The 25,749-nt window shown below is 38.4% G+C and overlaps 1 protein-coding gene across 19 annotated transcripts in view; it reads right to left on the bottom strand.

Moving 5' to 3' along the window:
- Window positions 1–25,749, bottom strand: part of LOC121640129 (adhesion G protein-coupled receptor L3-like) — a 225,146-nt gene that overhangs the window by 57,347 nt on the left and 142,050 nt on the right. For 16 of the 19 annotated variants that reach the window (XM_041985780.1, XM_041985781.1, XM_041985788.1 and 13 more), the window contains 4 exons: window positions 10,864–11,217; window positions 6,906–7,009; window positions 4,281–4,466; window positions 1,704–1,742 (listed from right to left, as the gene is read on the bottom strand). In XM_041985780.1, coding sequence (XP_041841714.1) covers window positions 1,704–1,742; window positions 4,281–4,466; window positions 6,906–7,009; window positions 10,864–11,217 — 683 coding nt within the window. The remainder of the gene's footprint in view (window positions 1–1,703; window positions 1,743–4,280; window positions 4,467–6,905; window positions 7,010–10,863; window positions 11,218–25,749) is intronic. The other 3 variants (XM_041985779.1, XM_041985785.1, XM_041985787.1) reach the window with 1 other exon arrangement.

Below are 25,749 nucleotides of genomic sequence, written 5' to 3'. Positions count from 1 at the left end.
GACAATTTTAACTTAACTATTGTATTGAAAGGTTTGTTTTATTTTTGGGTTGAGAAATTTCTGTTAGTTAAAACCTATAAAACAGCCAAAATTGAAAGAATGGTTCGGATGTGGATTTCTTGTCTTTATCAAATACATTTGAATTTTTGCATAGAGCAGCAAGAGGATTCAAATTTGGTGAACACTGATAATTGTGTTGCTTTGCTGGTTGTTTTCCCACACATGACAAAACTCTGTAATAGGAGTAATGCTCAAAGCCTTTCTTTCCGCTGTGATTTAAAGGACTTTTTGTGTGTATGTAAAATCAACTGGCTCTTTTTCAAAGTTAATTTATTTTATAATATTTAAAATCTGTAACCAGAGTTTTGTTTTTTTTCAAAGTGGAAAGGGCTTAAAGCTGATATTTAAGGGTTTCCAGACACACAAGAATCCCTGAATTTCCCACACTGATTCTAAAGAAAGTTATCAATGATAATGATGAACAATGAAGTTAGTACTGTTTCATGTTTCACAAGATTTCCTCTTAAATAATTTTAAAAGCAAATACAAACTTCTATTTTCATCTTTCTGAGCAATCATAGTACCATACTGGGGCATGATACAAAAAGTTTAGTTGTTTAGAACAATGCACTGTAAATAAATTAACTTAATAATGTTGAAACATTTTGTAATAGTTGTTTTTTTGTGAGAAAAACGTATGCTTTGGGACTTTAAACATCATTAAAAATGGTTGCTTCCTTGTGGTCTTTCTCTTGCTTTTGCTAACAGTTTAAAAATTATTTCATAAACTTCACCTTAAAGAACCTTGCACTCACATTTGCACATAAAGACACACACACACATATACAGGCACTCCAAAGTCATTTGCCCAATTGCACGAGTATAAATAAACTGCTTTCTGACATGCCTCAGAGGAATTGAGGCAAAATACATATTGCTACAGAGCACACACATAAAACAACATCTGGCTCTAATGTGCAGCTTAATTTAAGCCTTCTGTGTTGAAGACAAGGACGTCAGCTTCTCCCATACTTCTCTTTTCAAGGTAGAAATCATTCTGATGACAACTGAAATGTCACCCTTGGGATAACAAAATCACTCAGTGGCCCGAGAAAAAGCTGACAAAAGCGAGAGAATCCCCCGTAAATTGGGACAAATATGCATTATGCAACAGAGAGAATCATAACATGGCACAGCTTTGGCTGGCTTAGTGGTTAGAAGTTGACTCGATGGTGTAATGAGGTCACTTCTTTTTGGCTCCTGAGCGTTTGCTGATAAATATGGGCTTGCCAGAGAACTTTATTTTTTAACTGATGCAATCCACTTATCTGAGTTTTTTCCACTGACACTGATGATGTGAGCTCTGAGACATTTCTATAATGGTGGAGACACTGGAGAGAAATCCACAACTGATTTGAAAACAGGCGGTTTTAAGCTTCATGCTCAGATTATGGAGGAATTGATCATGGCACATGCATAAAGGGGGGTAATGATGGCATGAAATATATTATTAAATGTGGCACTGAAATTTGACCCTTTGAGTTAGGCACTACTGCCTTTTGGTACTGTCTTTATGTGTTAGATGTTTAGCAGCTCTTGCCACTTCAAAAGGCCAAAGTTCACGTTTGAGGGTGAAAATAAAAATGACAGTAAAGTTGTCATGGAAGACATGAAGCATAGGGAGGAAAATTTGATCCAAATACCTGAACATAAAACCGACACGAGCGCTCTCTCTTCTGCAGCTGTAATCCAAAGACAATGCAAAAAAAAAAAAAAGTTAGAGGAATGTAGACATATCAAACAATTCCACTTGAGATATTTCTGCTCAAAGTAGAAGTGTCAAAGTAATTAGTTTGCATGGAAAAAAGCAGAATAGAGTTAACAAAGAAGGCATTAGAGTTTTCAAAAACTTTCAAAATCTTAAATTGACAATCGGATTTCGAAGGCTAATCACAGTCACAGCTTCAGGTCCCCGATTCCTGTTCCAGCAAGCAGCTATATCTGTTCTTTATTTGGCTTCCCTCAGTTCTTTGTAACCTTCACTGTAACAATGATACCAGCCAAATGTTGAGACGTGCCTAAATAAATAAATAAATAATTTTTTTTTTCTCACATTGTATGTGATACACTTCTTCCTAATGCTTTGAGAGTCCTTTAACAGCCACTTAAAAACTCCCAGAGGGCTCTCATGTTTTTTTTTTACCCAGACTGGCTTTCGTGTAGCTGCTTTTCCAAACTGATTGATGCATCGTTGCAAATACGATAATCCTCGTGCTATTTTCTCACATCTCCGCAATGGGTGTCTGAAGCTCTGTTAGAGTGACTACTGCAAAAGGCCATATTTACTCAGTTATATTGGACATCCAACAGAGAAGGAGTCTTAGTGTTTTCACACTTCTTCTTTGTCACAATCATTGTGGTTATTGTGCTCTGGGGAGCACTGGAAGGTTTAGAAATGGTTTGATACCCATGCTTTGATCGATGTCTTACTGCAGTTTTACCGTAGAGGTCTTTAGAGAGTTCCTTGACTTGGTGGTCTGATTTTTGTCCTGACATGCAATGTGAATGTTAGAGTCTTACAGGCAAAGATGTGTGCCAACCTAAACTATATTTACTCTAATTACTTTGTCAAAGATGAACCCAAATCTAGTTTTAGATACAATATTTACTAAAATAAGCAGGATGTACTTGACCTTATTTTGTGCGACATGGAAGAATCTTAACATTTTTGTTAAAGAGAGATTATATTTCTTGATCCTCATAAATTAATTTAATAAATATGCACATCCTACCTTGTTGTTTCTTGGGTGACTTGTCATTTTAGTCATTTACATTTTAATGTGTAACACTTAACAGGAAGCTCAAAGAAGTGTTATTAGGACTGTACTGGTCTTGAGTCCTTATACAGACAGACAATGCAGTCACCTACCCTCAATGTGGCCTAACAGCTTGGTTCAGGGACCATGCTGAATCCCATTTAGATCAGCTCCAAAGTGAATCCTTTCCTCATAAAGGAGCCTCTTGCTCAACATCACAGCCTACTCTCCTGGAAACGGTCCTGTCAGTACTGTTAGCCAGCTACCTTCTGATCATGAAAACCAAACTGATCTCACCATTTGCCAACTTGGTCCTTTTTATTGTCTGCTGGCAAAGTACTCTAAACAAAAACACCTGACTTTACTTGAGAGACAAACAATAACTGCTAAAGCAATAAAGAATTAAGTGGACTTTCATACTTCCTTGAAGAGTTAGGCAATTTTTTGTTATTCTTTAGGTGTTCTGTGTTACAAAAATGGACTTAATATCTGTAGACAGAGATCTGTTGATTATCAGTTCAACTATGACCTCGTAAATAAATTATCCTGGTAGTCAAAGCTCAATACAGCTGCTTTTTTAATGCAATTTCCTCAGTTTCATAGGTGAAACTATATACTAGAATAGCAATCAACACCACAGCAGTTGCTCCTACATTGAGTGTTGTTTTACGAGAAACCTTTTTTTTCCAAGAAGTATTAAAAACCTTAGTGTGTAAATTTGCTCATCACACTCTCTTCTGAGGCCATTTGGGCATCTTTACTGCCTTCCCTCTCCACTGGAGAAACAAGCACTAAAATCTCAATGGGGACATCTGTGTCTGTTGTGGCAGTGAAATAAAAGCAGTCTAACCCCCCCCAAAAAAATCTATCTGAAAACAGGTGTTAATGCTCGTCTTCAAACGAAGCCACTCCAACAAATTAACGACTGACATTTTGAGTTTTACTGATGTTTGCTTTTCTGTTGGCTGCTCAGCAGACAAAACGTATTATTTCAGCTTGCTTTGCCTGAGTGCCCATTTCTGAGCTGTGCTGTGGATTGGGGAATAAATGGATTAGCTTCCAAGTTCAGCAAATATGAAAAACTCTGCACTTCCATTGTTAAGATTCAGCCCAATGGAATATTGCACTGTTTCAGCAGTAAAAAAGTAAAGTGCTGCAAATGTAGTGCTTTTGACAAGCATGAAACACGGATAGCATCAATGTAAAACTATTCAAGTAGTGGAAGCATTTAAGCTATCCATGACACTAAAGGTCCATTTTCAGTTTGCATGGCCATACAAAGCCAAAGAGCACATCATTTAAAGTATATTTCTTGTTCACAATGAAGTCTTGTGGTAGGTAACATTTACATTTAAGACCTTAAAAAGGTTTTACATTCAAACGAAATGGATGTTGCAAACAACAGTGAGGCATGTTAATTTTATCCAGTTTCTTATTTAATAAAAAAAATTGCTGTTTCATTACCTTGTTAAGGCTCCGTGCTGCACTGTCTTTGCCGCCTGGTGTGAGGTTCCGCAGCTGCACATCGAGGAGGTCCACCAGCTGAACCATAGCCCTCACGGTGTAGGTGATGTCGCCTGCATGAAGATTACTCTTGGTTTGCTCCGCCAGCTCTCGGGCTATGACGGCTGCTGTTTCTCCAGCTTTTATCTAAAGCCATGGACAAAGGCACAAGAAAAGCCAATCCTCTTTAGATAAAGCAACTGACGCTGCATTTACATGCTGTATTTTCCTGAATTACTCAACAGAAGTCTTTGGCATGCTGTTATTATTCCCAACCCGCACACCGGATACATGGGAATACATGACAAATTGCAACGTGCAACTATCTACCCCAGAAATAAATGCCGTTTGACCTTAACTTTTTCCCCAACCGCTGCAATGCTGCACACAATTAATGTGTGTACACTCAACTGTGTAGTGTCTAACAGAGCTGAGTTTACACTGGGGCAAAATATTCTATCTGCACATAATTATGAAACTATTGAAGGAATTTCCCCAGATAGCCTTCGACTTTTATAAAGCTAATAAAACACATACAGCTTGTGGACAGCCAACAACATTTTACACGTTCTTTCAATATGCATCTTTTTTTCAAATATGTGTTTTTGGTGCCTCGGGATAAAACGAGTTTTTCCACTTGTTTTTCAAAGGCCAAAAAACAAGGATTAATTCATTTGGTTTCCACACTTTTCCTCTTTCTGCCATTATGTCCAGCTTTCTTTTCACAAAACAGCTGGCCTTCACACAAGCATTTTATCAAACCAAAACCCGATTTGTTAAGTTTTGCACTTTTGTGGAGCCAGAGCAATCTTCTGTGTTTTCGGTCTGAAACGTTCTTTGTTAATTGTCTTGGTTTTGTCTTTGTTTTCTTTTTGTTGTCAGAGGTAAGCAAACATTAAAACATCAAATTGCACAAAATTAGCCAATAACATTAGTTTTTCAGGCTGTGGTTGATAACAGAACAGGTTAAAAGCTCTGTCCTGCTCTTTAATGGTACCTGACATTGTTCGATTCATTTAGTTGAAATAAAAAACTTACTAAAAAGTGAAAAAAAGGTTTAATAGATATTAAAAAATCAATTACAGCTATCAACAGAATTGGAGAAAATAAGCCTTTGGCATTGGATTTAAAAATGACTTTGCTTTGGACTTATTCAATATTTAATTAAGATACTTTTAAGGTGTGCTATATTTTCCTGCAATACCACCCCAAATGATGTAAACTGGACATATGTAAATGTACCAATGCTATTGTTACAATCCCAAAGAATATCAGCCTTAAAATCAAAATTAGCATGTGCTCATCTAATTTTTAGATGAGCTCCCTTTAATGTCAACCACTTTCTGGTGTTTAAAAATGGAGCCTTATCTGTGTTATAGGCCCATTGTCTTCAAAGATTCAAATACAAACCTTTGTACTGTAAGAGGAGCTTGAAAAACAGCAGTGACGGTGGCTAAAACTGGATCATCCCGATTTACTCTGGCATCACCTGCTATCATTGCCTCTGAGTTTATTAGAGAAGCTAATTAGACTTCTTAAATTGGTCCTCACAGAGGTGTATGCACGGGAATGTGTCGTTAGAAGATGTTTTCCTCTTTAGCCTCCCTGCGCTGCTCTGTTAATGAGGGGAGCTGGGGATGCTGGGTAAAATTTCCCCCTTTTTTGTCTCTTTCCTTCGTTCCTCTTCGGTGTCATTTCTTTCCTTTTTTATTCTCTAAATCTTCCTTTCTCATTTTGTCTACCAAGCCATCTGGTAATGAGCAGTGCCACACACAGGACAATGGCTCTAGATGTAAAATAATGAAGAGCCAGATGGGCATTCTGAATCGCTGACAGGTTGATCTTCATTAGAGCCTTACTGTCTCCACAGTGAAAGGCACACTGCTAGAGTGTGATTTCCTTAAAAGATAAAAGGATTCATGGTGTTTTTTGCTAAAAAAAATACATGCATGACATGACTGCTGCGACTTCCTCTAGAATTGAACAGGCGACATTGTACACTGGAGTCAGACTGATACTTAACATGGCAAAACAAAACCAAGAATAATTTTACTGGAGTTTATTTCTCCAAACAGCAGCAAATAGTGGAGCTTTATTGCACGGTCCAAATGGGGCTGTGCTGAAATGCACCTGATAATTTCCCTAGCTCTATTTCGTTCCCCAGCAGCCATTTTCAGTCCATATCTGAAGACTGCTGTTGGTTTAATGGGCTGAGTTTTGTGCCGTTAAGTAGAACATAAGTGTTATAACATGCACGCCTCAGGGTCCTATGAGTTTAAGGGAGAACATTTTCAACACTGCCTACAATTCATAACCTGGAACCCACATTCTCACATGCAGTCACATTCCTCTCTTTTGCTTTGATTCTATTAGAGATTTAAATATAAGAAGCTTTATATGGGTTTTTTTGTATGATAACTTGCCTTGAGAAGAGGAGAAACAAGCCATTTTGGAGCAGTATGGAAAATAAAAAATAGCTGGATTGTGTTGTGGGGCAGAAAACACCCTGGACTTGCCCTTTCCTACAGTGGTCCATTACACTATACATATATATATATATATATATATATATATCTTTTTTTTTACCTTCTGGTTAATGATGTTGACCCAAGGGGAGGTACAGTTGGTAAGGTCAGGTCCCTGTGCATCCCAGTATCCTTCTGGGCCCACACATGAATATGAAGCCACACCTAAAGAGAAAAAAAGACATAAAAAAAAAATAAAAATTCAATAGTTTGGTGATGACTGCACCATCAGTTCAATGACTAAAAGGACAGCTTTTGTATTTTGCATGCGTGTGTATAAGTCTCTGAACAATCTCAGGCTTATCCACATTTCCTAATACTTTTCCTCCTTTTTCCCATTATAGATGCACACTTTGGTATGTCAAATCCTTTTCTTTTTTTGCAAAACTTGTCCCAAGAAACAAAATTTTTAAGTGATTCAATTAATGGAAGCAGGAAAATGTAATTGGATGGCTTTATCTTAAATTGACTAAAATGAAGTAGCTTTGCTTGAGGCCTGTTGGAATCGCCTAGAAAGGGTCTGTTTTTAATCACTGACAGTCAGACAGCATCTGCATGTGTGGCTTTTTTGAGTCTTGCTTAAGAAAGGAATTGCAACAAAAGAGGAACCGGTTATGTCTGTAATAAAATTCATCACAGCAGGTAAATTACGCTGGTCCAAGAAGACAGTCTGCAGACAAAGATGCGATCTGGTGAAATCCATTAATTACAATGTGTCACCTGGGGCTTCAATAAAAATGTGCATATGAATATGAAAATTATTAATCTATCTGTTAAGCCTCTTTTATGCTGCTACTATCACCTTCAATAGTATTAACTGTGATGTTTAACTTATAGTAAAGATATTACACCAATATAGACAAAATGCACTAAAGAATAAATGCATTTTGCTTCAGACTGCTTTTTTTTATCTACCTTAAATAACTTGTATCTGCATTTTCACTGCTGACATCAGCAATACTATGTGTTGGCATTAAATTGCCCTTTCTTGTATACAGAGGGTGGGGTGTTGTTGGAGGGTGGCACAGTCTGCATTAACAGATATAAATTTTGATTGACATATAATTTCCTCTCCCTGTCCACCTCAGCAGCCTTATGTTTGATGACTTTATAAGATAAGTGACTCTGCATATCCTCCTATATTGAAAGATGGGAGGAAGGAGCATGAAAGACAGAGGAGGAAAGAGGAAGGGGAGCCAGAGGAGGTTAGGGGAAGACAGGATGACAGCGAGAGCACAGAGGTAGATGGAAGAGGAGCTCCAGGAACTTTCAAAGAGTGGCAGAGGAAGCTCACGCAGTCGTGTTCTGCTTGACAGTGTTGTCTGAAGTGAGAGGGCTTTGAAGAGTGCGTTAAGAGGAGGTGGGGTATGTGTTCCTCTTATCCTGCCATGTGATGGCTGTTAGTGAGGTCTCAACGGGTGCTGGTGTTGCCCATTAATGAAGACTGCATGTATGTGCGTGACTTCCAGTCCGTGTGCTGATTGATGAAAAGAGTTTTATGTTTTTTTTAAGGCTTCAAGCTGGATATGAGTGCACCAGAGAGGAACCCGTTCAGGAGGAGCACAGCTGAAGTTAATACCTCTACTGCTCACACACATATGCAGCAAATGCAATTTACCAAAGAGCCCATAATGTCTCATATACATGAAATTGGTATTTGTAAAAATGTGAACAATACAGAGACATGACAGTTTTGAAATAATTAAAGTTGTAAGGACACACTGACTGAATGCTGCGTGCCATTGCTAATAAAGATGAAATGCATTAATTGGAGCAGAGATGATACTAAATAACCCGACTGGAATGCGCCTTGCATCAGTTGCATGCAGATACATGGATTCTGTAACTGTGTTTTTCCATTTGAAGGATGAAAATTACTTCATGATGATGTCAAATGCGATTTTAATTTACAGATGTCCACTAGATATATCACGTAGAGGCAACAGATGTTTGAAAAAATGTGAAAAGAAATGTGAAAAAAATCAAGAAGTTCTCATCAAAATAGCTTCAAACTTGGTACTGAACTTAATTTTGTCTCTAATAAACAGCCTGAGTTAAACTTAATAAACAGACACAACATACAATTTTTTAGATTTATAAATTATTTAATATATATATACATATATATATATATATATATATATATATATATATATATATATATATATATATATACATATATATATATATATATATATCAAGAGATTTTTTTTAAAGGTGCATTTTGCTGTTATAATGCATCAGATTGGATCAGTTGTTGGTGTTTTGCAATAACGCATCATTGATAATTATATAAGGATCTTAGCCAACAGCACAAACTCACAATAATGAATCTTGTTGGTTACTTCTGACTGACGTTTATGTTACATTTCTTTTAAGAATAAAGCAGACCCTTTAGAAAAAAACCATATCTGACAGCCTGGTTACTATATCAACTGTTCCCTTAGATCAGCACTATATTTGTTATACCAATATATTAACAGTAGCTAACAGGGATTTTATCTCAGTGCACTCTCGACTTGATTGTCTTAGTATTGATAGAAAGGCAGATACTATTTACAGAAACAAGTAAAAAAAAAAAAAGTTATTACATCTGTTGTGTCCCAAGAGACGGGATATAAATTTGTGTGTGGGGTGTCCCAGTTACTAGTTTACATACAAATGCAATACTATGCTATTTTTAGTCTCACATCAATGAGTCAGGAATCAAGACTGAGGGAGGACAGGAAGCTAAGGAATGAGTGCTGCAGGGGGAGTGTAAACATAAACAAAACACACCAGCACCAAACAACATGGTGGCAAAGAGGCACACAGCAGACCGGGTCTCCTACTGACATACTCACAGAGAGAGGAAACAAGCAAGCAATATGTATTTCATAAGGAGAGTTCATTGGTTTTAAACAGAGGAATATGTCAAATTGGACTAAAATGGATTAGACATTTAATCAGAAATTTAAGTATTGTTTTTTTTTTTTTTTTTACTAAGTATGGACGTTTTTCTTCTTCTTTTTAGCTTTGTTTTCTTTTAGGTTAAAAAATAAACCCCAAAAAGGTGCTTTAGAACATTTTCACAATCCCTACAAGAAAATTAGTTACATCATCCACTTCTCCATCCATTTTATTGAGACAATATTATGTAATGATAGCCTTGTACTGGTTTTCCTTTTGATTAGCATTCTGCTTTCTAACCATGCAGACCTAGACTGCTTAAAGCCATTTTCACCAAAGAGTGAAGTGGCGAATACTCATTAAAGTGTTTGGTAGGACAATCTCCAACATTTTTACATGCTTCCAAAAGTAGATCCAGTTTGAATTAGGAAAATCATTAAGTATTAAACATGCCACATAGAGATGGAGTCAGCGGTTACTGAAAGAAACAGAAAAACAATGAGCATGTGTGAGTTTATTTAAAGTACTTAGCTAGCCTGTAGTCCTGTGGATTTTTTTTTCACTAAGGCTACACCATCAACATTGTGTGCATTAGTTACTTTGATAATTTAACAATTTGCCTTAGTGCAAGTTTAAACTGCAGGAAAATGCTGGTGCAGCATAATCAGTGATGTTACTACTGTACTGAACTGAAATGAGGGAGTTCAGCCTGAGAGCCTTTAGATTCAGCACATACCCGGAGTAATGTGCTTTGGGAATTAACAAAAAAAAGGAGAAAACTTGGATGCGAGTATCTAAAACAGATAATGTATTCCAAAAGAGAGAGCAAACTATAAACTACATGTTCCATCTGGCCTAACGATGCTTGTCTCTGGCTAAGAGATCTGTATTACTTTACTTATCCTGTTGGCAACAGCATGGGGCATTTTGGAAAAACACATTAGACTTTTAATAGTTTGTGTAGCCTGTTCCCTACTTTTTGTGTATACACCACTTTTTTTCATAGTTCACAGTAGAAGCCTCCACACTACTGGAGTAATTCTCTGTGATGGATTTATTAAACAATTGCAAACTGATTTCAACTGATTAAGATTTTATTTAATGTCTAAAATGAAGCAAATGTGCCATACCTATGGTTCCAGGTGGACAAGGCATTCTGGCTACCATGCCTTGCTTGGTCTTTGGCCAGGAGATGTCCATCATCACAAGGGGATTGCAGTATTCCACTATGATGTTGGGAAGTTTGGAGGAAGGCGTTGCACTGTCATCATCCTCTGGCTCTACAGTTTCCACCAGTGTCTGAGCAGGAGTCACTGTGGTTGATGTAGTCCGTGGCCACTGGGTTACTGCTGTTGTTGTGGCAGGCATCTTGGTTGTGGTGGTCCTGATTGTTGTGGTTTTCATGGTAATGGTGGAAGGTCGAGTAGTGGTCTTTGTTGTTGAGGCTGTTGTATCCACGTATACCATTACAGAAGAGGAAGTTTCTGGTATATAACAAAGAAGAAAGAACAATTTAATGAATGAATAGAAGTTTAGAAAAATAATGGATTATAGAAAGAAAATGGTTCTCTTCTCCCCCTCCAGGTGAACTTCATTTGTGACTCAAAGAGAAATTTATTAAGGTATAGCGAGAAAAAAATGGACAGTGTACTTAAGAGGCTTTTATTCTTCACTCTTTTTCATGTGTCAGTTTAAGAGAAGATGGTTCAAACAGGAGTAGTTAGAGCTGACAGGTGTGACTAACACAGACGAGTATGGTGTCTAAGTGGGACCCCTGCTGGCTAAGCTAACACACACACATACACACACACACCACAGAATTCCCAAACTTCCAGCTGTGCAGTCTAAAAGTAACTGCTGATGAAGGAATATCTCTGCAAGTCAATAGCTGTGTTTTTTCTTTTTCCTTTTTTTTTTCTTCTTTCTTTAGTACCTGCTATTTCTGGGTCAACAAGGACAAATTGAAATACCCATATCCTGGATGTGATTCCTCCCTGTGGTTACACTCCAGGGGTTATTTGCTAATGATGCTATTTACCTGAGGTCTTGGGGAAAAGGTCTATCATAACACCAAGTACATGTGCACAAAGATGTGTCCTTACACTGGCTGCAGTTACTCATCTCTTCCTACTTAAATTCACATGCAGCACCTAGAGTCCCTGTCATCAATCATGCCATCTACTTCTACTTCTATTGTGTGTCTGATTGGAAAAAAGGGGTCCCAAATTAATTTAGGTGCACACCTTTTATGAGTGTGTGGACACACATTTAAGCCACAGAGGGCCAGGCGATGCAGAGGGAGGTCATAATTCATAAAGTAGCTTCAAAAAGTGGAAAAAGGGTCACACATTTTTCAAAAAAAGAATGCTATGTAAGGATTTTTGTTCATTCATAGTGCATTTAAATTATAATTATTGAGCTACAATGCTTCAAACCACCATGCGAACATTTCTGTACGTCCTGATCTAAATGCAGTGTGCAGTCTGAAAGGAGACAGCTTCCTGCAGCCCCTTTAAGTGAATGAAAGAGCACTTCCTCACAGACACACACAATTTGTACCTTCGCAAAAATGCAATTTGGGATAGCTGTCATTTCCGCCCCGTGCCGAGATACAATCAAAATGACAGAAGTGACAAATGATCCTAATCTCTGTATGAAACGAGTGAAAAACAAAATTTAATGAAGGTCAATTTTACGTTGGCAGGTTTAATGGACGTCACATCCAGCAAGCTCAGATAGCTGAAATCCAGTTCTACTGAGATTTAATTTGCAGTTGAACAATTTCTCTGTATGGTAAATTTGCAAGAGGTAAAATAAGACAGCATAAATAAGCACTATAGTTGGGGACGCAGAGGCCCCCGCAGGCTGTAATGACACCCCGACTACTATCAGCAGTCAATGCATTGCACGCTTAACAGCATTCAACGACAGCCAAGGTTGATTAAATGGTTGCCACCTCAGCAAGAGCGCTGGCTGATTGAGTATTTGTTTTCCCATGCGAACAAAAGAGTTTGTAGTGTTTTCAGGATCTGTGGGTATCTCAGACACTCCTGTGGAGTCACTCCATCAGTAAAGTGGAACTTTAACAAGAGTTTTATTGAATTGCAATTTAAAGTTAAGACATGCAGAGCCTTCCTTAATTCCAGTGTCTCCAGTAATAAATTTAATGACCATGTGAACAAGAACGAGAGAAAAATTAAGCAGCTTATGGTGAACAAAAGGTGAAAAGCATATCTAATAAACCGGAATGCAAACACTAACATGATGTAGTCACGTGATCAAACAGAAGATAGTAACCGATCATTACTTCATACTGCATCCATCAACAAAACTTTAGAAAAGAAAAATCACTTGAATGCTCAAAAAGCAACTTAGCATATCTATCAGCCACCAAAACATCAGCATTTACATTCTATAACCAGGATTAAAGCGCAACATCAATATGCTCCACACCAGCCTTCAGCAGCAATGATCATAAAATTGAGAGAAATATTTTCAAGGGGACCAGTCTATTTATCTGAATATTAAAAATAAGAACGTTTTTAATGTATTTGTGTTTGAGGAGACAGACTGGTCATATCAAAACTAAATCCTGGTACAGCAAAGTAGCATCAGTTTCACTTCATTTGAAACTGCTAATAGGACTTCCTGATGTTGCCTACAGAAAATGTGATCATGGGAATTCTCTGCTCACATTAGGGTCAGTGCAGTTTGCCGTTTGCAGTGCAACAGCGTCACATAAGTTGGAGACTATGCACGCTGATGGATGTTGTTGCCTTTACTGCGGGATGATATGAGCAGGATTTACAGCTGCAAACTTTTTGGTTAAACGGTGAGATTTCCTCTCAAAGACTCTGGGATAAATTACAATGTAAAAACTCAGAATAAAAAAGTCAACCTGTACTCAAAATTCCCAAAACTTATACAGTTCTTCATTCTTTTTTAATCACGCTCATGCATTTCCGTATACAATTCAGTAAATGAGAGAATTAAAGAGCCTGAAATTAAGAGGGTTAATAACCGGCATTTCCTTTCTTTCAATTTTGTTTTTGTTTCATTTAACCAAGAAAAATACTAATTTTTAATCACTGAACTCCATTTATGATGACATTACAGATCATTTTAATGCATTGTTAGCATTGCATTTTCACTGATTGGCCTTGACAGGATCACGTCACCTTGAAAAAGATATGGTTTGCAGTTTTCATCTCTATACTGTAGGATGAGCAGTTAATCACCTTGTTTCTTTGCCGTCTCACAGGAAGGCAAACCATCTGGCCAAGAAATCAGAAGCATCGCTTTAGAAATTAATCTGTGCTAAGAAAGGTTTGTGCTGTTTTACAAGGTCTGGAAAAATAGCAAGCTGCTGGTAGCTAATGTTTGCTGAGATTAGTAAACTGGAGAGAGACTGTTTTTTTACAGAGTGAGATTTTGTTTATCATATCACTTCTTTTCACTTGTCTTCTCTTATTTCAATAGTTTTAAGAAAAGCCATTAGAGAAAACATTGTACTAGACCAGGACACACTGGAATAAGTGTATATGGAAAATGGATGGATGGATAGACCAGGAAGCTTCCACTGATTTGACTTTTGGTTGGCACTAATTGTTCACATCTAAATGCGGAGCTGCAGAGTAAAAGTTGAAATTGGATTGGACTAAAACTGGCTTTCTCTGATGATAGAAAAATGATCAACCAAAGTCCACTGATGCAGCTCCATATTTAGCTGTTATGTACTACAAACCAAAGATGTACTGCGTTAACCAATTATGAACAATTTTTCCAGTTGAAAAAGGTTTGATTCGTTTGAGTGCTGCATGAACGCAATCTCAGACCAGAAGAATGCTGCACCCTCCAACTGAACCAAGGCCCCAATCTAGCGGACCATCCTGGTGTGAATGCACCGTGTAGGTCTGCAGAGGCTTGAGGTGCACCTCTTCCAGACCCAATGTCCACCACCGCTTGCAGCACAGTTACACGGAAGAACTCACTTGTGTTTTTGGATTTCTGGAGCTTCTCGCTGAATTTGTGCGATAACCGCGGATGAGAATCTACAACACAACGCAGCATGCTGCTCAAGCGCGAGAGTACATTTCACTAGCGTCAGCTAATTTGGCTCTAAGGTAAGCAGATGACACAGAAGTATAAATCCAGCTTTACTGAGTGTGAATGCAAAAGGAACCATCAATGATGCTGAAGCTTTGCTTGCTGCTCAAACTGAGTAGCTTTATGTACAACCATCTTAGGTAATAACAGAAACCCCAAGACTGCATAAATGTGGCTTTGCTCCATTGCTTACTTGTGGCGAGAGAGCCGGTTGATGGAGAAGCAAGATTTACATTTGATAAATTGATGTAACCACTAATCTTCTTCCTCCTGCTTCTTTTCTTCACAGTCAGTGATCGTTTCCGGCAACATTGACCCAAAGGAGTGGTTGGTGTAACACTGGTGGTGACACTATCCAGGCGGTTTGGTTCGCTTGAGTTAAGTGCAGTTTAAAAGCAAACCAAACCAATAGAAGGTGCAACATTTCTCTGCATTCCCTGCACAAACTATTCTGATGTGACTGTGTCCCAAGTTAACTGACAGCAAAGCTAACAGTGACTGCAACCAAATATATATATATATATTATATACTCTCCACCCATAGAACATGGAACTAGGTTCCATGTGATGTTTTCAAAATGACAGTGACCTATTAACTGATTCATTGTGACCACATAAACTTCATAGCATACTACACTTTTATAGGTGCATAATGCACACCTATGGCACAGTTTCTTCAGAAAAACTCCAAGTGCAAACTATAATAGGACCAACTGAGCATCCATTGTGTCCACAGTTAATCAAGTCCTAAGACAGAAAGTTGTTGATCACTTTAAAGATAAAGAAAATATGTTCATCATGGTTTATCTATCCTTCTAAAGTCATTATAATGTTGATGATAATGCTATCACCTTCTTGAACATTTAACGTACTGTGACAGGAGTGGAGAATATGACTGGATGAAATGTCTGTCTCACCATGAGGTTAATTCAAAATCAACAGGAACCACGTCTAGAATGTAATTCCATACTTCTCAATGATCTCATCGAGCCTGGAATTAATTCATCTTTCAGTGTTCTGTCTACATACAGCATGTTAAATACACCTGCAAAGACGCACACAGAGACAGGACAGGAGCAGAACAGAGAAGGGTGTCCTTGAGCAGACTTAAATGTCTTTTCCATGAGACATACACACAGAGGGAAACAATAAATAAATAAACAAAGCCAGCAGCCGACAGCAGCTACAGTCTGCAGGCACTATCGCCTTGGAGACAACACAAGGACATTTTGTTTTGCTTTGCCAGCTTTTCCAATCTATCCAAATGGGACAAACTGAAAGAGGGAGAGGGAAAAAGAGTTCAAGAGCACCAGAGAGGTGAACAGGTCTTTGTTATGACCAGAGGAAAAACTCTGTGACCTTACAGGACAATTTGAACATGTAACACATTTTTGGTTGAGGGGATTTATAATATTTTTTGGTTACAAACACAAAAAAACAAACTGCAGACTGCAAAGAGGGCACTACAATGTTATCAGTGGTGAGCTGCTTTTACTGATATTATATAAGCGTGTCCTACAAGGGGAAATGTGACAATACAACAGCATTATTAATCCCTCTAGAGGCTTTTTCTTTAGATATAATGCAGGGATATGAGACAAAGACATAATGATCTCAACTTTCAATCCATCACACTGATGCTGAGATTAAGTGCGTTCTCAAAGGCATCACAAAGTAGATTTACAAGAATAACAGTCAGCTATGTATTCATAATTTCTGAGCTTAAAGGCTTGAGAACACTCCTGTAGCATAACCAGAAACCTGTTCATTAAATAAAAGACACTAGTAAACTTCTGTATGCACTCCAGCTTACTTTCTCATTGAAACACCAACCCCACTCATCATTTACGCTCCATCCCCCCACATCACCAAACGCGTGAAGTCTGTTTCCACCACACACCAAGCTTTGTGCTTCATTTCAAAGCATTCATTTCTAACTAATTAGCCTCTCTCTCTGTATCCCAGGGCTCGTGGCTTCCACAATTAGATAAGCTTGCTCTACTTCGCTCCAGGAAAGAAAACTGCAATGCTATTATGAAATGGATCCGGTTTATATGACTTGCCATTTCCGCACCAGGAGCAGGCTCGTCGGCGCTAAGAAACTTCAGCAGACTCAGGATCAAAAGAGGTGGAAAGGCCTTTTGGGGGGGTGGGTGTATGAAACAAGCATCAAACGGTGACTTGACTCTTCCAGCCTCATGCTGAATCCAATTACCTCCTAATTTTAGTTTTTGAACCTTTATGCATGGTTACATCTTCAGCAGGGACTTTAACAGACTGGAAAAGATTTGGCCTGTGCATGTGTGATGTCACTCGTTAACTCTGTACTTGCCCGTTAAAAGGCTGCATAATAGGATTTGTGGATTCTGGGACACATATTTTTAGGAAAAATGGCTCTTTGATATGATGGTGCTGCTTCTACTTTGCGACTCAGCATTTATTTTACTTCTCAGGAACGGACTTGTTGTCAGGAATAAGTTAAACAGTTATCAATACCAATAAATGATGATTCTTGTTGTGTGAATCTAATTGGTTTTACAACTTTGAGCATCAATCCAAAGAACATTGCTTTGGGTGGTAAATTGATCTGAATTAACTATTATTAAGGGTTTCTACTCATCCTCAGTTAAAGCATCAGCGTATCTTCGCAAAAACATCATTATAAATTCATGCTGGGTCAGTGTTAACTGTAAAAGTTCTGCTTTAGAATTTAATTTATTTGGTTAGCTGTCTTATTGTTCCCAAAAATGTCAGTCAATTTTATAATTATAGTTAATAACTAAAACTTTTCTTATTTTAATTTCATCACTCACATTGTATTATGGGTTGTTTACTGCTTTAATGTTTGTAGGCTGCCAAATTTCTCTTTCTCATCACTGTAAGGTTGCCAAGCAACTGCTGGAGTCTCCAAGAAGTCATTACTCGCTTCTTCCTTAAACTGCGAATGTTGCTGGTTTTGTAAAGATAAAACAAATGAGATATTCTATGCTATTTAGGAGGGTTTTGAAAGTACTGATGTATTCTGTTTTATTCTTTTGGTTGTTAGCCCATATTGCTCCTTCCTATTATGAGCCTTTACACTACCCTAATGTTGTTTCGAACTGTCAGAAGAATTAGATGCACACTGTCGACAAATAGGTGAAAAAGAAAAGGCCAGAGAAGAAGGGTTTTAAGCTCTGTCACGGTTCTGCTGCTTGTCCTTCCCTTTCCTGAGCTTTAGGTGGGGCTGTGCTGGTTTCAGTAAGCCTTGGGCAGAGTCCGGTCTGCTCCTGCCTCCGCAGCTGTGTTCCATCAACCCTCCCTTTATGAGAACCGCAGGAGCAACCAGACCTCGCCAGATTATCTCACTGTTCCCGTGGTAAATCAGGCCACCACTAGTATTACCTGTGCTTCCAGTCAAGTGCTCTGACCTTGCCTTGCCTTTTTCCCTCCTCTCCAGCATTGCCCTGCTGCTCTGGAATTCCAGTACGCCTCCCCCTCCAGTCTTCCTCCTCCGATCGCCATCAATTACCTCACCTACCTGCCTGCTCGCCCTACCCTCCTCCAGCTCAGGTTCAGCAGCAGCAACCTCTCCCTCCATTCAGGATTTCCACCTGGATACAGTAAGCCGCCCACTAAGCTTGGATAACTGGATATTGTTTGATCAGGACTGCCACTTACCATTCTCCTCTCCTCCCAGAGATCCAGAAACCCTGGACCCTCCCCAGTTCAGACTGCTCAGATCCCCGTAAACAATACAATTGTTCTGTTTCAACAGTGTTCACGTCTGCTATTTGGGTCCTGCTTCACCTCACTCAGACGGCTGGACTCAGCTGTGACACACTCTCACAGTTAAATCTCCAGAGAATTTCAAACTAAATTCACACATGGACTCATTTAGAGATATCTGGACAAATGAGGTTGCAAGTAAAGTAGACTGTGCAAAAAGTTAAGACAATCTGCTGCTAACTTATTCTCAAGGCCTTGGCTTTATGGATGGAGTGGTTAATTAGTCAACAAGCAAGAAAGCTCGCTCCATTGTTATTGCAAGGCCACTTCTGTTTCCACCAAATAAGATGCAGTTTGCATTTAGTTCATTTGAAGCAAATCAAGACCAGAACTTGCTTCTTTGACACACATCATTTTGTTTGCAATTTTACACCTTTACACCCAATTTTACAAAATAAACAGCCTTTCTGAGTAAACAAACTAGGATTTGATTTAAAAGGGCTAGTGCGAATGTATCTTAAGTTTGACCATTTGGCAATTTCCTCTGTTAAGTTGCTTTCCCCGTGTCAGATTCATGGAGGGTATTCCCTTTTGAAGAGTTAAAACAAGCTGTAAGCACGTCTTGATGTCACTGCTTTAAAATGGACCTGAAATCTGTCAAGCACCTAAAACTTATAAGTGTTAAAAGCAAAAAAAAAACCATTTAAATATTTAACAATTATTCTTAATTACACGTTCAAACAAATAATTATAAAATAAATGTCAGAACTGCTGCCAGTGTTGGGTTTCAGTAGAAGTAACTTTTGTCTGATGTAATGCATAACTTCCAAATCTGAGATTAACATTAAATTCTGCGTCTTAGTGTGGCTCAAACGTCATGGGGAGAAAAACAAGCAAAGATAAGTTGAGGAAAAAATAAGGATGACTTATTAAGCATAAGTTGTTTGTTAATTCTCAGCCAACAGCCATTTGAGGATTTATAAATTATTAAATCATAACATTAAATTTATTCTCCAATCTGTACCTGCCTCGTGATTCACTTCAGCTTATCGATTTCCTTGTATTTAGGTCATGCCTTTCTGAATAAATTCTGCATATATTCATGTGTTGAGGAGAATGGCTGGAAAAAAAAGTCCTGTAGTTTAATATTATCTCTTGTGGCAAGCCCACAAATCCATCATGAAGCACAACTGGGATGTAGAAAGGTTGAAGAGGTGCTGATTGTGGTGGGGAGGAGGTGTGGTAAATTATGCAGCAAGACATCCAGTAATGCTTCGATATCATCTGACATGATGAGAACCATAATGGATGGGAGCTATGCATTGTTTGGCAATTAATTTCTTATTCCCAAGCTCTCTTCTCAGGACCTGAGAGGGCATCCATGGAGGTCACACAGTGCTTGGAGAGGTGTATGCAGCAGGCTGATATGTATGCACACACTGACACAGGCCTGGGGAGACATTCACTGTGTTTGCCTTAAATGACAGAATAGACAGGAGCAAAGCCTGCTGGCATAGGCACAACACTAAAGATCTGGCACAACACTAAAGATCTGAAGGCTGAATATGCTGCAGAGATTTACTGAAAATGCATCTAAGTGCACAAAATGTGGCATTTTAACCTAATGTGCACATATATTAGCTCCTCAGCATTTCCAACAGTTTGTGCTGATTAAATCTTTATTTAATTACATTTTATACACTCAGTCTCAGAAACCCTGATCAAAATGCATTATTCAAATTTGTCATGCATCTTTACATCGTTAGCATTTATAAAGAACATGTAGAAATTGTGCATTAATAGCTTACAGTCCTAAGAAATGCATATCTAGGAACAACCAGTAGTCCTCTTTTCATCTTAGAAAAGACTTTAAGGTAAAAGGAGGAATACTAAAATACTTTTTCGTTCTTATAGCCAAATGTCAAGACTCTCAGGCTAGTGCCAAGGCCAAATCTACCCAGGAAAGCAAAGGTGGGCAAAAAGAAAGGTAAGCACATGAGCAGAGGGGATTTCACAATCACTAAGAGGAAAATGTGATGCTCCGGGTTCTCACCATTTGCCAAGAAAACCTAGAGTTAGCCTCTGGAAAAGACTGTCTACCAACAACAGAATGGGCCAAATGGATGGGCAGAGCTGTACAGAAAAACTCTGACTTGGGTGATAAAGAGAGTTAAAGATGCTTTAGAGGTCTCTGCTCAGATTCGCCTGGCTGATTGGTCAAAATAAATCACTTTGAGCGTGTGTGCAACCAAGCCTGTTAAATTTAATGTGGCAGTTTTTGGGGCTTGAGAGAAACTGGTTGCCAAACTCACACACAAACATTCACATTCGCACACATCAGGAGTACAAAAGTAAAGTACTAGGAAGATCCCACATACTGCATTACAACATCAGCTCCACTCTGCTTTGACAGCACAGACCACAGCTGATTGGCTAAGTTGACAGCTTGGATGAGACATTAGGTGTATTTAGACAAACAGGGTGGAAGAACAAAAATCTCTTGGCTTTACCCACTAAAACCAAATTCAGAGGCAGGAGCAAATAGTCATCTGCTACACAATCCCCACAAAATCCCCAATAACCAAGAATCCTCCGTTTCTGCCTTTCCCTACATTTGTACGTTCCATGAAAGATGAATTGGGTGTTGGCTTTACTGAGGGATTGCTTGCCAGCCCCTTCACTACACAGGTGATCTTCATATGATTTCTGGATCAAGGTAGAGCTGCTAGAGGCAGTGATGGATGGCCAGTCAGGAGGAGGGACACTAGACACAATCGTATGATACATAATGGGGTATTGCAAAGGCAATGCAAGTCTCATTGTCAAACACTCAAAACATGGGAAAACCAGTGCAAAATGACAAATGTTTCATTCAAAAGCCTCCTTAGAAAGAAAGTAAGCTAGCACAAATAGGGTCCCAATGATTATGTATGACAATATCATTTTTTTTCTTACAAGGGGAAATGAGGCTCAAAGAGCCTTTTCCTAACAAAGAGCAGCCTTTTTTCATGCTAAAAAACAAAAAAAAAAAGCTGTATTACTAACAGATGCCTATTGTGTAGCATCATCAAGATTTTCTGTTTCTGTGTGTGGATGTGCTCAAGAAAAATCATGTTCAGCTCTAATCCTAAACCTTGTACTTTCCCTTGAAGAAAATTGCCTTCTGCATAAAGTGTAGCAGGCATGTGACATTTGCAAAGCCTGAAAATAAGCATGTAGCCTACATTCCTAAGCCTCAGCATCAAGAGGGTTTGGTTGTGGACAATAGTAGCATTTAGTTATATTACGCTGAATTTTATTCCTTAAAACTCTGTATTCAGGGAAAAATAATATTACAACCATATGATACAGCTCAATAAATTGTCAATAAAAAAGAATGAGAGCTACAGAGATGCAAGCATGTTCCCCTTTTAGAACAATGCAACCAAAAGGACAACATTTTGTGCCTTTAAGAGTATGCAGAGTCAGATTCAGATTATTTACAGTGACTCTGCCAACCCATATTTCCCGCTTAGACAGTCTTAATCAATTTAGCATGTGTCAGGCTCTTCCAAACAGAGCCAAGTTGGACCAGAGCATCCAAAACATCAGCTGTTTCGGCGTGAAGGTCGGGATGCCGCATTTGCCGGCTCCCACCAGGCCAACAGAGCTGGCATTGTGCCCTTGCCAGATGGCAACATGTGGCAAAATTACAGGATGGCTAGAGAATTAATGTGTCTATGACACCAACACTGCTGTATCCAATAAACCACTCCCGAGTCAACAATAGAATTATTCCAACAGTGGCACAACAGAGGATAACCGGCTGTCTAACTGAAATATGAGATGAACAGAAAGCCACACAGAGACCTCAACAGAAGAGGACCTGAATGATGGTAGAAATCATTAGTCATCTATAAATCCGTTGGAGGAAAATATCAGCCAAACTGTGAAAATGGTAAAAGAGTTGGCACATGCAGACTGGGAGAACAGCAGCTTGGTGTCTTGTATGACAACAGCATATTAGAGCTACAGACAGAAGCAGGTGATGGAGAGACAAGCTAATTGTCGGACGTGGTTGCCCTCATCTCTACAGTCAATGCAACTTCTGCTCATTGCAGCAGGCAACACAACGGTTACTTCATTAAGTGAAAAAGCATAGAAGGAATTTAAGCATGGAAGAAGCTAGTTTATTTTTTTTCTTTTATTCTGCAGAAAATTCTTTTAGAACCAAAGCATACAACAATTTCACCCTAATGACATATCACAAGGGCTAAAAACAAAGTAAAATAAAACATAAAGAAGATCATTTATTCAGCTGCCCCCAGCCAAGTCTTGCCATGGTACTAACTACCACACCACTGTGCAACACCTGAAGCAAATGGCTGAATTCCCTTATCCGCATTCAGCTATGCAGACGCATGGTAATAAGCCATGCATTTTATTCAGGTGTGTTGGAGAAGGGCTGCATCTAAAAGTTGCACGATAGTAGCTCTTGATGACTGGACTCGGGCACCCCTGCCCTGCGACGTCACCCACAGCTTGGTGACATTTGTTATGTTGCTTTAAGATTAGACATTAACCCATGCCAAGGCAGAATGACTGATAAACAATGAACACACATTGAGCTGCAGCTTGTTAAAAGAACCATAATTTACATTATGTTGCTGTTATAAAGAAGAATTTAAACTAACAACTGAGCCCATATGCCTGCATAAAAATGTGTATAATATAACAAGTAAGAAAAAGGGTAAGCATCTCTTAGATTTCTATGCCTGCTGATAGTTTTACAACCACAGGAGTGGTCTACTATGTTCAGTGGCATAGAATGCAGGTGTAGGGCGAATTTGCATTGGCTTCATTATTTTTCTGATCCAGAAACTACATCAGAAGCTGTACAGAAATGACATTTTGCGCTCATGAGTCATTTCCTGTATCTGTATCACTGACCTCCCCCTTTTATTAGACTAGCAGTAGACCCTGTGTCTTTTTACTTCAGCAACGGAAGCAAGTGTGAGCACAGACACTATTTTTTCTTTAACCAGAGCTGAGTATCTGAGTACTGAATCCAATTGTGAAAAGTATTGGTATTTAAAAAATACAATTTAAAATGGTATTTTTAAAAGTATTGTGCTGGGCAAACACTCTAACTAGAGTCACATATTAGGAACACATGCTATGCCTGAGTATACTGATAAGTTGTAGAAAATGAACAAGAGCAGAACTACTGCTGGCTGAGATGCAGCCTTCATTAAAACACCTGTGCTTTTCTGATTGAAATACAAATGACTAAACTCTGACCTAACTCTGACACTACACTGGATTTTGAGAATTTACTTTTTCCAGACCTGTATGAGTCTTGCTATGAAATATGGCAACACAGATACTCTTTGGAAAAAAATGTGTGTGTATATATATATATATATATATATATATATATATATATATATATATGTATGTATATATATTTATATTAGTGATGGGCACGTTAACACGTTAATTGCGCGTTAACGTAACGACTAATTAATACTGTTACTTTTTTTCTGTTTTTGCTGGCTGCTGGCTTTGATGACAGAAACATGGCGTCCCTGTTTCCCTTCCCTGCTGCAGCAGTGCGTCTGATGTAAGGAGAGAGCGGGTTTATTAAAATGAAGAGACAAGGAAGAACTGACGTTTCTCTTTGTCTAAACCCATGCAGATGGCAGAACATTGTGATTTTTGGATGGGAAACTGCTCCCAAAAGACAACAAGAAACTAACTAACTAACTAACTAACTATTTATTCATTTATTTAAATGCGGTTTTAATTTAGGCAAGACAGCAAAGGTAAGACATGCTGTCTGACTTTTACAAACGTAAAGCATAAGTTGGGTCTTCTTCTGCCTCTGGTTCGGTGAATCTTTGTCATAGCGAGATGAAACTTCCAGCTGTGTAATCTGTGAAATGTGAGCTTTCAGTAGAGGAGCCGTTTGTTTGTGTTCATGAGGAGACATCATCTTTGTTTACATATTTGTCGGACTTTGTGTACCTTTGAATTGTTTGTTATTTTAACTGTGTTTGGTGGTCATAGAAATGATTTTGCTGAGGTGGAAGCTGAGATTCAGGACTTTCTGTGGATACCACACATGTTTATAGTGTTAGCTTTTGCTAACAGGATATATTTTGGATGCTGTGTGCAGCATGAAAGACACTCCGGACCAGGAATATAGCGTTTAGCTTCCTTTTACTGGAGATGGCAATACTTTACAATCTGCGAGACAATCACAGACTGTTGAACTCTCTAGCACCAGTGCAAACGAACTTTTTATGTCCACACCAGGGCCAGCGAGCGGTCAAAAACATTTCCCCCCGGAACAACTAAACAACTTGTACAAAGTTCCGCTTACAGGTAAAGCTGTACTACTAAAACACAAACGGTCTTTCTGTACTATGCAATATAACTGACAACCCAAATAACTAAGCAATATAAGAACATAAACATTGTCTGTACTAGTTCTACAATAGTTACATTTACAGACCTGATGCTACACCCAGAAACGAGATGATTTAATTACCGGTAGCAGAAGCTGCAGGTGCAGTCAAGCTAAGAATGAAAGGTTAGAGAATTTATAAGCCAGAAATCTGGATAATGAAGCACTGAAGGTGCATGGATGGAAGTTATTGTGCATATTGTGAATATTTCTCTCTCCTCACCATCTAGAAGCTGTGAGATTCTAATCCTGCTTTTTGTCTGTTCATCTGATGCTGATATTCATCACATATTGTTCCTTCTGTGTTTAGAAGGAAGCAACTTCACAGCTTTAAATTCATCCTCCTGACTTTTTACCGTTTAGTTAGTAAATCCTGAACATTTCATCCTTCTTTGTCATAAATATTTGATTTTATAAATATATATGAATAAATATTTTAATTGTTGCTGTTTAAAGAGAAAACTGCTGCTAAATCTGTTTATGTGTTTAGTGCAGGAGTCTGCAGCCTTTCCAATCCAAAGAGCCATTTTTCCCTCAGCCAGCTAAAAAAGTTTTACAAGACTTTTCCAAAATGCAACTTAATATATATGTTTTAATGACCAGCAACCATGGGATATTTGTTATTTTTGAAGAACCAAGTTTTAATTTCCATTTTTAGGTTTTAAAATAAAGAAAAACATAAAACCTTTATTTAAAAAAAAATAAAATAAAATAAAAGGATAGACAGACTTTCTTTTAAAGGATGTGGATATTT

This window comes from Melanotaenia boesemani, chromosome 5, assembly GCF_017639745.1.
Source record: "Melanotaenia boesemani isolate fMelBoe1 chromosome 5, fMelBoe1.pri, whole genome shotgun sequence".
Taxonomy (NCBI): Eukaryota; Metazoa; Chordata; class Actinopteri; order Atheriniformes; family Melanotaeniidae; genus Melanotaenia; species Melanotaenia boesemani.
This window is presented reverse-complemented; position numbering and strand designations above follow the sequence as displayed.